At 42.5% G+C, this 12,866-nt stretch overlaps 1 protein-coding gene across 1 annotated transcript in view; it reads left to right on the forward strand.

Annotated features, from left to right (window-relative positions):
• Window positions 1-12,866, forward strand: part of LOC308120496 (attractin-like protein 1) — a gene marked incomplete at both ends in the record, with an annotated part of 279,677 nt that overhangs the window by 69,302 nt on the left and 197,509 nt on the right. Inside the window, 3 exons of the mRNA XM_080481128.1 lie at window positions 432-619; window positions 4,471-4,684; window positions 5,390-5,581. Coding sequence (XP_080337254.1) covers window positions 432-619; window positions 4,471-4,684; window positions 5,390-5,581 — 594 coding nt within the window. The remainder of the gene's footprint in view (window positions 1-431; window positions 620-4,470; window positions 4,685-5,389; window positions 5,582-12,866) is intronic.

Here is a 12,866-nt window from a genome sequence, read left to right on the forward strand (position 1 = left end):
TAAGAGTAATAAAATATCTAATCAAATTCTCCCAGTTATATTACAGCTCATGGACATGCACTGTGCTTTACATATAAGCCATATTCCTGGGATGTGTTCTCCAAGCTCATTTTCCCCTTTCTCTTTGGGGTGATGAACTATATCTGTGTGACATTAAACCTTCGTAGAGCTGAAATTACTCTGCCTTTTTTCCCCCCTCGTATGCTTTCTAAAATATCTCTATTATTTCATTTGTTGTATCAGTTTTTATCTTCTTTTCAAAGTAGTCTCTAATTTGCAGGTATCGATCATGTTCCCCGAGTCCAAATTTCTCCTTTAGTTTCTAAAAAGCTCTGCAGCTTTCCCCGTTCAGTCACCGTGCACATTGCTGTGATACTTTAAAGCCTTTATCATGAGTACCACGTATAAATGGACGTATTTTGTGTGTGCAGGCCAGCTGTGCGGGGAGGGCTGGCACCACGTCGGCGAGGCCTGCCTGAGAATCAACTCCAGCAGGGAGAGCTACGATAACGCCCAGCACTACTGCAAAAACCTGGGGGGGAACATCGCCTCCCTGCTAACAGACAGACAGGTCCACTTCGTTCTGGAGGAGCTGCAGAAGTATCAGCTGCAGGACAAGGTGGGTCCGCGTCCCACAGCGAAGTCATAAATAAAAGAAACGGGAGCGAGGATGCCCGCGTGATATTCGCTGTTTTCCATTGGCTTTGTGCTGGAGGTGAGACAAAGGTGTCGACTCAGGACATAACGTCGACAAAGTATTTCAATTCCGGAGAAGAAAAAGTTGTGAGAAAAGATACTTCAGCTAGAAGTTTCAGGCTGCGGGGAAACTGCAAGAAAATATTTCTATTTAAGGAGTTTTTTTCCACGTATCTTTTTTTAACTCGAGCATTTATTCATTTTCCACAGCTTTTTCTTTTTTTTTCTTAATTTTGTGGGGTTTTTTTGCGTTTTAAATACGATCTCTATTTCCACGAAAGGGGCAGAAAACACTGAAAACGATGTAGTTACCATGTTGGGCCACTAGTTAGTGCTGTTGTTTGTTTTTGTAACAATAGGACAGACACGTGCATGCAGAGAACAATACACTATAAACATTAACAATGAGAGGACACGGTAAGGCTGAGCGATTTGGCTGAAAAAAAAGATAAAATCAGGTTTTTTTTAAAGAAATATTCGAGTTTTGATTTTTTTTCTCAATGCACTTAAAACTGACTACAGACATCAGTATTGTCAAAAGTGAAACTTTATTGCTGGGACTGTCCTCAGAGCTAAAATGCATAGAAAACAATCCCAAAATAATAAAGTAAAGGAGGCGCTGTCATTCAGTAAATTCAAGCTTTAACTCAAGTTTAAGCAAAAGTGCAACAGCAACTTGCCCACAATGAATGGTAAAACGGAACACGAAAAATTGTGGTGGTGTTGGGTGGGGGTGGGGAACTCGAATTTACTACCGAGGTGGTAAATGCCACCCTAAAAAGAAAGCCTTGCCAGCCCAGTTGGCAGTGATAAATTTAAAGATAAGTTACCCCCAGTTTGACATTTGGCAGAAGCCTGATTTGTTCGGTACGCGTGATTAAATTTAGTACGTATACATACGTTCGCCATATGTTTTGCCACCCCTTAAAAAATGTCTGCCCTTCTCTTGCCACTCCATAAATACTTTTATAGATCCTCACCTGTGCAAAATATATTAAGAAGCGACTTGTCAAGAAATACAAGTACGTTCAGTACTACCCGGGACCACTAGATGTCACTGTTTGACAACTGGAGTCAGTCACAGCTGAAGATAACAGTCCATTATGCACCGATTTCTTGGTCAGCAAATAGAAAGACACCACACACGAAGAGATTGAACCCACAACATTGTCATTATGAAAAGTTTTAAAAACGTATCCCATTTTTAAATATTTAAATTTGTGCAAATTTGGACAGTTTGAAGTTTTTATAAAGGCTGCATTTATTTGCGACCATCAAAAACTTTAACAAAAGAGAAGTCATCCATAACAGAAACCACATAAAGAATATCTAATAATATCTAATAATCCAACCTGTAATCCCTAACAGACTCTGAAAGGATCCTGGCTCTCAATCTGGGAAACACCACAATCATAAATATACATTATCACATATAAATGACAAACAATAGAAAACACAAGCATGGAAAAGTCTAAAATTCTCCTTAAATTTCCGATTATTACAATTAAATCTACAAAAATTTTAACTTAAAAAATGTTAGTTAAGAATTTATTATTTCCAGATCCTGATGTGACAGCAGTGTCCACGTGGATCGGCTCTAATTAAACATCTGACTTTTAGCTTCCTGTTATACCATAAAATACCCTCCTGTGGATTAATATGGACAAATGGACTGATCCCAGGAGTTTACTTTCCCCCGACACGATATCCACAACAGCAGCTCTGATTTATTGGCGACGCCAGACGGCGCGTTACCGTAACGCCGTAAATTTAAAGTCGCTTATTATTATTGTTATTATCGGAACGTGTGGAGTGGAGATGGTAAAACCTGAGTTATTTAGTAGGAGAGCGTCACAAAGGAGAATCAATAAACGAAGCCGATGGAGCTCCGTTCCATTACTCAGGTTATTAGATTGTAACTGTAAAGTCTGAAATCAAAGATCAAGTTTTTTCCCAGAGGAATGAAAAATTCCCATCGGAGAATCCAGATGCGTGCGGAACAGCTGGCAGCCCAACGTGTTTACTTCGTTTTATCAGCTCTCACACAGATTGAAATTTCCTCTCGTTAAATGTTTGTGGCCTGAAAGTTTGAGTGATGAACTTTATTGGGTTCGACCACACAGGTGGAAGATGAAGAGCAGCAGTTAAACATGTTCCTCGTTGTTTCTGTGGAGAGTGGCGAAGGTTTTCATATTGTCGGAGGGTCGGGGGGGGGGTGAATTTATTTTTCTCTTGATTTCTGAGAAGAATCACTGAAATATCAAGACAAATTGCGCAAAAACGCAAACAATTTAGTTGAGAAGTTGCGTGGGCCTTAAAGTCATCAATTAACCTCAATCCACGTTCTTGCACTGGGCACAGAGAGAACCAACACAGGATTAACATGCAAAATCAGCACTTTATAAATTTTAGCATGCACAGTTTTGGTATATTTTTGTAATAGTTCCATTATTAAAAAAAATAAAAAATTATATATATTTTTTTAAAAGATTGTATATGCACAGTTTAGTGTGTTGTATCTTCCATTATTTTTTAAATTTAGTTTTCTACTTTCTACATATGTACTTGTGTGTTCAATAAAGATTATTATTTTAAATCTGGACTCAGACCTGAGATTAGCTCACTGTGAGGTGGAAGTGCAAACCACTGCACGGCTGTACGGACCTCATTAAATAAATTACGCTGGTTTAGTCAGAAAATAATCAAAATGTTCCCTGAACTTCGCTTCTGTCATAAACCTTCTCACTCCGCCTGAAGCGATTACAGTCATTTGAAGCAGGTTTGATTTAGAATCTTCTCTTAATTGTCATTTTTCTTCTTCTCTTCTGTGTTTCTAGGTCTTTTTCAACATGTGAACTGCACAATTACAGCTCATTACTACCCCTTTTTTATCCCCAGTCTAAAAATAAGAAACACACAACCAAAGTCTCCGGGGTTCACTGTGTTTATTACAGCTGTAAAAAGCTTTGAGCTTGACTCATTGCATTTTCTCCTCGTGTTTTCAGTTAAGCTCTCATCACATAAATTAGAAGCTTTAACCGTGTTTCTATGATTTTTCCACCTCTTAAAGGGAGCTGGGCATCTCTGTCTAGTTTACGCTGACTTTGTAAAATATATTTTAAATATACTGCAATTAGTGGTTAATTTGAATTGACTCAATATTTAATTTATTGGATATGTTTTAATTAATCATTTCTATTTATTTATTTATTCATTTATTTATTTTCTCCTATTTCTCATTAAGTTCTCCCTGCTTGTTATGCTTTTTAGACTATTTTATTTTATCTATCTATCTATCTATCTATCTATCTATCTATCTATCTATCTATCTATCTATCTATCTATCTATCTATCTATCTATCTATCTATCTATCTATCTATCTATCTATCTATCTATCTATCTATCTATCTATCTATCTATCTATCTATCTATCTATCTATATTTGTTTATTTGAATAAGCACAACTTTTCCACTATCATATCAGTATCAAGGTCTTTAGTTTAATGAAGTTGTGTTAAATTTTTGTGTTTTCTAACAAACTTAATATTCTTTGATTAAATAGTCAACATTTTATATTTTTAACAGTGGTAAATATCTGATTGATGAGACGAAATACAAATATGATAGAAATTGTTGTGACTATTGAGTGAACAGATGGTGTGTGTGTGTGTGTGTGTGTGTGTGTGTGTGTGTGTGTGTGTGTGTGTGTGTGTGTGTGTGTGTGTGTGTGTGTGTGTGTGTGTGTGTGTGTGTGTGTGTGTGTGTTCCTGCAGAGCCTGTCCCCCTGGGTGGGCCTGAGGAAGATCAACGTCTCGTACTGGGGGTGGGAGGACTTGTCCCCCTTCACCAACAGCAGCCTGCGTTGGGCCCCCGGTGAACCCAGCGACTCGGGGTTCTGCGCCTACCTGGACAGAGCGCAGGTGAACGGACTGAGAGCAAACCCCTGCACCGCCAACACCGACGGACTCATCTGTGAGAAACCTGCAGGTAAAACAACGGAGGGAGGGAGGGGGGGAGGGGGGAGGGGAAAAAGGAGTAAAAATGACAGAAATAAATGGAAGGGGAGAGAGACAAACTAAAGAGAAAGATGGAAAAGGGAAAGGACAGAGACTGAAGTAAAGGAGAGAAAAGGAAGGAAGGAGAAACAAACATATAAAGGAGAGTGAAAGAAATAAACGAGAAATAAGGGAGAAAATTGGAAATTAAAGGGGGGATAGAAAGAAAAGGATGGAAAGAAATACAGGACAGACTGATAGAAAGATGGAGTCAAAGGGGAGAGACAGACAGAGAAGACTTGACAAGGAAAGGATGGAGATGAAAAAAAGGCGGATAAAAGAGATGGAAAAAGTAGAGCAAGGGAGAGAGGAAGAGAGGGAAAGAAAGGAGACGAGGCAAAGAAATAAAGAGCAAGAAGTAGAGAATGGAGAATGATCGAAAGACAGAATCAGTGACGAAGAAATGGAGAGAAAGTAAAGCGATGGGAAGGTTGAGAAGAAAGGAAAGAAGGGAAAGGAGAGCGACGGAAACACAAGACGGAAGGAAAACGAGTGACTATAAGGAAGTAATCAGCGATAAAAAGAAGAAAGTTCCTCGTCCCCGGATTGTTTCTGCTCCACAGCAGGAGGAAGTTTCAGCCCGTTCAGTATGATAATCATCTTTCTGATTTACCGAGCAGAGAATCTCTGTCCTCAGGGAGTCCGCAGAGTCCGAGCGCCCGCCCCTGCAAGACGCCGTGCGCCGTGCGCACCGGCTGCTCCAACTGCACCAGCCAGGCCATGGAGTGCATGTGGTGCAGCAGCACGCAGCGCTGCGTCGACTCCTCCGCCTACGTCGTCTCCTTCCCCTACGGCCAGTGTCTGGAGTGGCAGACGCAGGACTGCAGCGGTGAGGCCTCACGGCATCTTCGTCTGACCTCTGGCCCCGCCCCCTTCCCTTAGTCACCGTTGCTAAGTCGGACAGGCCGATATAGAAACGATATAGAGCTAGCGACGTCGATGGCAGCGGCTCGAGTCGCTGTTTATCTCGTAAGTTCGAGCGTAAGGAAGCCTGGCGTTATGTGAGGGACGTCTGATGACAGTGGCGTGAAAAGGCGGTGTGCTATAGGGGGCGCCAGATCGATGGAAGAAAAATAAATCAGTATGGTTGTAATGTAGTATTAGAAAAACCGTTTAAAATCTATTTTTTCTCCATTTTGAATTTTTTTTCTTTTTTGAATGAACCTCGAGGCGTTTTTACTTTATTTCTGGTTTATTGATAATAACTGTTTTTAATGGGAAATAGAAAGCATATATCGTCTCACGCTAGTCAGATTCCTTTAATTCAAGTTTATATATAATCAGAACTGTCACACTTTTGTTTTTATCGTCAAGCTCATTTTCTAACTGATTTTATTTTTTTTTACATAAAATTAAGTTTTAAATATGATTTTAAATATATGGATGGATGGATGGATGAAGCGTTGTACTTTTGTACTTCTTCGCGATGCGACCGGATTGCGACGCTCGGATGGAGAGTCATTGTAGACTCCCATCGATCCCTTTTGATAACAGGATCACACACACACACACACACACACACACACGCACGCACGCATCAAATAATACCCACTTCAGTTTTTGTGTAGAATCAGATTTGTTTTTTCTCTCTTATTTGTAGTGCTTGGTTTTTATTTAACACTTCAACAATTTATTTCTTTGAAGATGTTTTTTAAGTATTTAACCGAGGCCAAACTTTATCCTCGTTTCTGTCGTTTCTTTGACATTCGAGTTGGAGGAACCAAGACGTTGGGACTTTTCTCTGCCTGTTGATTATTATTCTCTCCTGACGCCGGCAGTCTGAGTGCAGACAGCGCCCCAGCCCACCCTGAGCAAGCCAAGATTGTTTTCCCATCTTTCATTTTACCTTCGATGCTCAAACAATACCCCCTCCCCCCACCCACCCCTCCCCCCCTCCTTTTCCGTTTATTATTCATATCTCACTTTGGTGGCAGAAGGTGTGTGGGAGGCTTTTGTTCTGCCACTTTTTTACCTTTTGTTGCTTAAAGTGCAGCTTAAAATGATGATGTGACATTTTTTAACTCTTTATATGCTGACACGGAGAACTGTTGTTCTTTTCAGTACGTCGAGAAAATTTAGAGATTATGGCTGCACGGTGATGTAATGGGTTAACCTGACTTCATCAGGTCTATCGGAATCTGTCAGGCCGACAAAACGGACATAATTCAGTTATCCATCTCTGTTTATACTGGTGATCCACTCGGTTTGTACCGTGCCTTCACTCAGAGTTAACCGGGATCAACTCCAGTGCATTCCCCAACAGGATGACGGAATGTAGAACAGGGAGGACCGGTGGTCCCCGAGCTGAAATGAGTTTGACACCACTGCTTCTAATGACCCGATGACCCGTCAAGAGTATAACCTGCCTTTCACCGATTGGAGACGCTTGTTGGATGATGAAAGACGGCAGGATGGACGACCTGTAGGCTGCAGCTGAAGAGATTTTTGCTTTGGTTCTTTCCTCCCAAAGAATCCATCCCTGTTGTCAAGAACTTGGACATGTTTTTTTTCCCCTCCATGACAGATCTGTCTCCTGGCTTTGTATATCATTCCCATCCTTCATGTCGGCTGGAGGCCCATGACACACTCTTGGAAGTAATTCGCCTCAATGTAGCACCAGATGTCGAGTTTGGAAGTTTGCGGAGCTGCTTTGTCGGCGAGTGGAATTCTTCAGTCCCAGTGTGACCGCGCTGTGCTATATTTTCTCAGATAAAAGACTCTCGCTTGTCTCATGTGACAGACTCAGCCTTTGCAGTCGTTCCTTGGAGGCTCACACCTCGATGCTTTTAGCGTCATTTCCTTGAGGACCTCACACCTGCAGGTAGACGGAGGAGCGTTGGCAGTGCAGGTGTGTCTGATCGTCAAAAACAAACTAGATAGAAATGTTAGATCCACAGTCTTCTGCTCTCAAATCTTTCTTTTTTTTTAAGCAACAGTGTCAAAGAACCAATGGAAAGCATCAATCATGTCATATTAGTCATTCTTTCAACCTTGTAGTTGTTATTCAATGTAAATAATCCATAATTAACAAACGCCACCTCCACCTCAACTGATTCATTTTGGGAAAGTCGCAGCTCCACTTCGTCCAAACTCCTCACCTTCTCATGAAATCTGCAGTCTACCACCCAGTGAGGAAAGACTCATTACAGCCACTTGTGCTAACAATCTCAACACCCGTAATTCATCATGGTAGGTAAGGGTGGGAATGTCGGCGTACCAGGCGTACAGCTCGGTTCTCTCTTTACCATAACAGTCCTGCACAGCGATGCTAATATTATCATTACTGCCATATGTCCCCGACATCAATCGATCCCCATCAATCATGACTTGATATGGAAAGAATAAACTCTCCCACCTGGGAAAGGTTTAAAATGATTACATTCAGAACAGTCCCACGTTATTTGGCTGAGAGTTTCTCCATAGCATGGATGTATGTTCAGTCTGGACCTGGATTGTTGGTTTTATTCCATTACAAGGTGTCACTTAACTGTCATTCTCCCAGCGGCCACTAGAAGCACTGTAGGACAATAGTCAACCTCCCTGTATACGCGAGCAGATGTCCAACAACGCCTGCGGCTGCCTGCAGTGCGAGCTCGCTTGTGTTATTTTATTTCAAATATAATAAGTGAAATTAAAACTTAACATGCTCAAAAAGGTAGCGAGCCGTGCTGAAACCAGTTTGCCATTTTTTTACACTCTAGTCCAGAAGATAAAACCGCTTGTAACAGCGGCCTCACAAAATTTGCCTCCGTTTCACTTAGTTGAGAGTTTAAAGACTTCAGGTAGTTAATGAGCCTGCTGCGAGGTTAAATGCTAAATGCTAACCGCCAGAGTGCATTTATTTGAGAAGCATTTAAAAGTCCAATGTCGCTGCTGTCGGTTGTGATTAAATACTTGAAACGGTTCTTACTAAACACAATATCCTCCTTTTCTATTTAGAGCAGATGACTCACCGTCGATGGATTATTTTTTTAGTAGGCGGATAACTTAGTAGATACATGTGCCCGATGTATAGGCGATAAAGAATGTGATAGTTAATTTCAGTCTGGCATGAATCCAGCTGTGTTTTCTGCTCCTTTAGCCTCGTCTCTCCTGTGAGACTCAACATGGAGAAGCTCATCTCTCCCACATCCACCACAATGCTTTGTTGGAGCTGAGTGATTCATTGTATTTCATTTACGGTGCAAATTAGCATCGAGTGTGCCGACACTAAATAACCACTGGATGAATAAACTTGTCTCGAGTGAAATCCAAACAAACTGCACAAGCCGAGTCCTGTTTGAAAATTAACAAACGGCATCGACACGTGTATTTTCTCAAACGTCGGTGACACAAACGCATGAATATATATGTAGGACCAGCTGTTGTAACACACCATTCGTAGTGCTTCTTGATGCCAGCGATGAAAGCTGAAGAAGCCGATGTCTCTGCTGCGCTGCAGCCAGAGTCAATAAAAGCTCCACAGAGACGCTCCTGCTGACTTGGATGGGCAGCCGTCCAACGTATACAGAGACCAAGCGCATGCTTGTACGCTGCATCTGTCAGCACATTTCTGGTCGACTGCACATTCAAACCGGCGCCAACATTTACAAACACTTATAAATAAAGAGGCGACGGACAAACAGGTAGCTAAAGCAACATGGCAGCACAATAACATGGTTGGTTTGTTTTAAGGAGGCGTTGCAGGTCTTATTGAGCCTTTCTTGAACACGACAATGAAGCAAGTGACTGGAAAACCAGTGGATTTTCAACTTTTAGTAGATTTAACCTCAATAGGCCATACTGTGCATTCATGAGTGGGAACTGGGAAAGTTCCATTATCAAGGTGGGATACTGTCAAACTGAACTCTTCCCATTGGGAAAATAAAAGACTTGAAGGAGCTCCACAATGCTAAATCACTCAGCCTCCATCCTGGAGGGCCAGGGGATCACTCTCTGTCTATTCTCTTGCCTTCGACTTGCTCTGCATGGATGACCCTCCCAGAAGTACTAGACTCCAGCCGACATAGCTCGTAGGATCATTGGTCAAACCGCTCCACCCAGGTAAGATGCTGATACCTTCAGGGCAGGGTTATAAGGTTGTGAGAATCAACAACTCCAACCATAACCCCATCACATCATGGATAACGAAACCCTTGAAGATGTACCTTCCTTTGATTTCTTTCGATGTTGCCTCTGAAACAGATGTTTATGCAAGAATTGATCAAATTTGATCTGCTTTTTGCCTGCCAGGGCCAATATGGAGATCCAGAAACGTGAGCCTTAAGACCAAACTGATGATCTTCAATAGCAACGCCAAAGCTAGAGGCTATTAAAAACAAAAAACATCACAGACAGGGTCTAGGTGTTTGTTAACTGGTGCTTGCGGTCCATCTTGGGATCCAATGGCTTTTGGTAATCCGTAATGACGATCTCCAAATATGCAGAAGGAGGTGGAGGTGGATCGGACACATGCTCAGGAAACCTGAAGAACTGCATGACAAGACAAGACTCTCCTGGAATCAAATGCAAAACAAGAGGAAACAAAGCCGCCCCAAAATGAGCTGGAACAGTGGAACAGGAACTGGTCCAAACTGGGGTTTCACAACATAGATTGGAACGTTGAAATGCAGCATAAAGGTAATGTCAGAATCATTGAATCGGGTCAACTGGATTAGGTCATGGGTTTTCAAAGATGTTTTGCTTCTTTGTCCAAGTAACGTCATCAGTTCATGCATGTTGACTAGAGCTCACGGATTTGAACTCTTTGAGTTTGTCAGACAAGGTTTCACATGTTGATGGCTCAGGTTTCTTGTCACATTGAGCCATTGGGATCCAGGCCGGGGCCGTTGGAGTCACTTCGGGTTCAAAGAAGATCTTGTGGCGTTGACCATGACCCTTTGAAACTGGATTAGAGAATTTGTTGGACAGAAAAGAAATTACGATGTTGTAGACGGGAGAGGGGCGGTGGCAAAAACCTCTTCTTTTGTTCAATTTAACACAAATGATTTAATTCACCACTATCAAAAGAGCGAGAGAGAAGTTTAGGCCACCATCTGCCGTTTACAACATTGTTCTTTCCTCTCTGCCAAACTAATTCTCTAATCCAGTTTCAAAGGGTCATGGTTGATCACACACCCCAAGAGATTAAAAGACTGAGCTTCCCACCTTTCAACTAGACAAACGAACAGCTCGAACTGATGAAGTCACTCGGATAAATGTCTTCCAAAGCAAATAACGCAGTCCAGTTGAAAAGATCCGGTTCCTCTGAGAAGCTGACGAATGAGAATATGCGTCGATGCAATGAAGTCATTGACTTTACAAGCATGAATCTATCAGTGTGTTACTCTGTGCTTCATCTGCAGCCTCTTGTCATATAAACACTCCCAGCTCTGAATTTTCCAGCCGCTTTGAAAGATAATACCGCTCACACCTCTGTCGTCCAGTTGAAGAATGTGTTTATCGTTGAGATGCCGCGTCAAGGCGAAGCGAAAAACTCTACAGACACGCCAAGCCGGCAGCGGGTGGAGATCCATCGCCCAGCCAGGCCTGGACGACTGCAGGCTCTTTTCGTTGCAACACCTCCACTCGAAGTCCCCGAAGGAGGCCGGCGTGCGGGACGAGGGGCTCGCCATCAAAGCAGGGTTACATCACCGGCGCATCAAAGATCTGTCAGCAGCAGAATTTACTACGTGCTGGATCTGGGAGAGTCTCCGCAGCTTCACGAGGGGGAAGCAGAAAGCAATAACAACGGAAGGTGTACCTGGCCTGATTCACTTGCTGAGCCCCGCGGAGGAGCCGGGCTCCACTGGAGAGAACGGTGATGAAACCATCCGTCCCAACTCCCGGAAACGACGCTGCCGAAAGGCGCCGGCGGTCACGATGAAAGCCAAGCTTTCAAGCAACCATGACTCATCCAACACAGACGAAAGCATTCAAGTACAACACGACGTTGGTAGTCTCGAATAGCTCATGGAACTGAACAATCGCTGCATTTTCAGTCAGACCGGTTTTACCTCAGAGTGCAAAAACTGTGTGGCAAGATGAATATTAACCTGCACTGTTCTGGGAGAAAACTTACATGCATATAGCAGGTTAAATCTAAAATACAGTATCATGTTAATTTGCATATGCATCTTAACCCTCAAACGATATTTATTTGAGCTCTGAAATAAAGAAAAACTAGAAATTTGCTAGAAAGGTAATAACTTTAATATTTTCCGCTACATTGCAGCACGATTGAAGTTACAAGTTAAGGAATCTTAAAACAATAAAGCAAAACACTTGACATTTGTATGTGAATCTTATGGCCGCCGTTTACGCATGATTTACGCACATTTGAAGTCGGATTCAAGATTGAAACGCTTTATTGTCATATTATCATAAATGCAACGAAATTGCATTGGAGCAGCAGCCCAACATAGTGTGAGGTAGGAAAAGAAAAAAGAAAATCCCATGGATACTCATTATAATAGTAGAGTCCAGCAGTAGCAGCATTTTAGAAAAGATTCAGTTTCCACCGTTTCCACGGCGATGGAGTCAGTGTTTTCAAAAACTTGTGTTTTCAGACACCGTTGTCATGTAAACAGACGCCCAAAACGCCACGTACGTAGCCTTTTTCTTGATCCTCTTTATCATCAACGCCACTCCAGTTAAAGCACAGGTATGTGATCATGCAGGAGTTTTTTTTTTTTATTCCTTTGCTTACACACTGTGTTTGTGTTTGTTGACGAACACAAAGAGTTCAGATGACGGTTCTGTCGCTGCAGCTGATATTTGTTTTTGCGGCGCAGAGAAATGGCCTTATTTTCTCCGAGGCAATCTTCACAAGACGAGTGAGGCTTGTGTGTGTGCGCCTGTCGGCTGTCTGGCAGCTTCTGGAGCGAAGGGGAAGGCCGCTTATGGCTCCTTCACTTGATGTATTATGTATGGAGGCTCACTGATCTGTGCTACCGCTACCGGCTGGAGCTATGCTAACTGTCAGGCCGCGTTGGAAGCAAATGGATCGCACAAGACGCAGCCAGACGACGCGCGCTACCCAGGGACGCGTGATGAACGTGACGCGGCACCGGGATGATTGTTGCTGAGAGAATTTTTGATAAGATGTAAATTCCCGCAGCGGGAGCGAGATGTTC

This window comes from Lipophrys pholis (genome assembly GCF_963383615.2).
Source record: "Lipophrys pholis genome assembly, chromosome: 15".
Lineage (NCBI taxonomy): Eukaryota > Metazoa > Chordata > Actinopteri > Blenniiformes > Blenniidae > Lipophrys > Lipophrys pholis.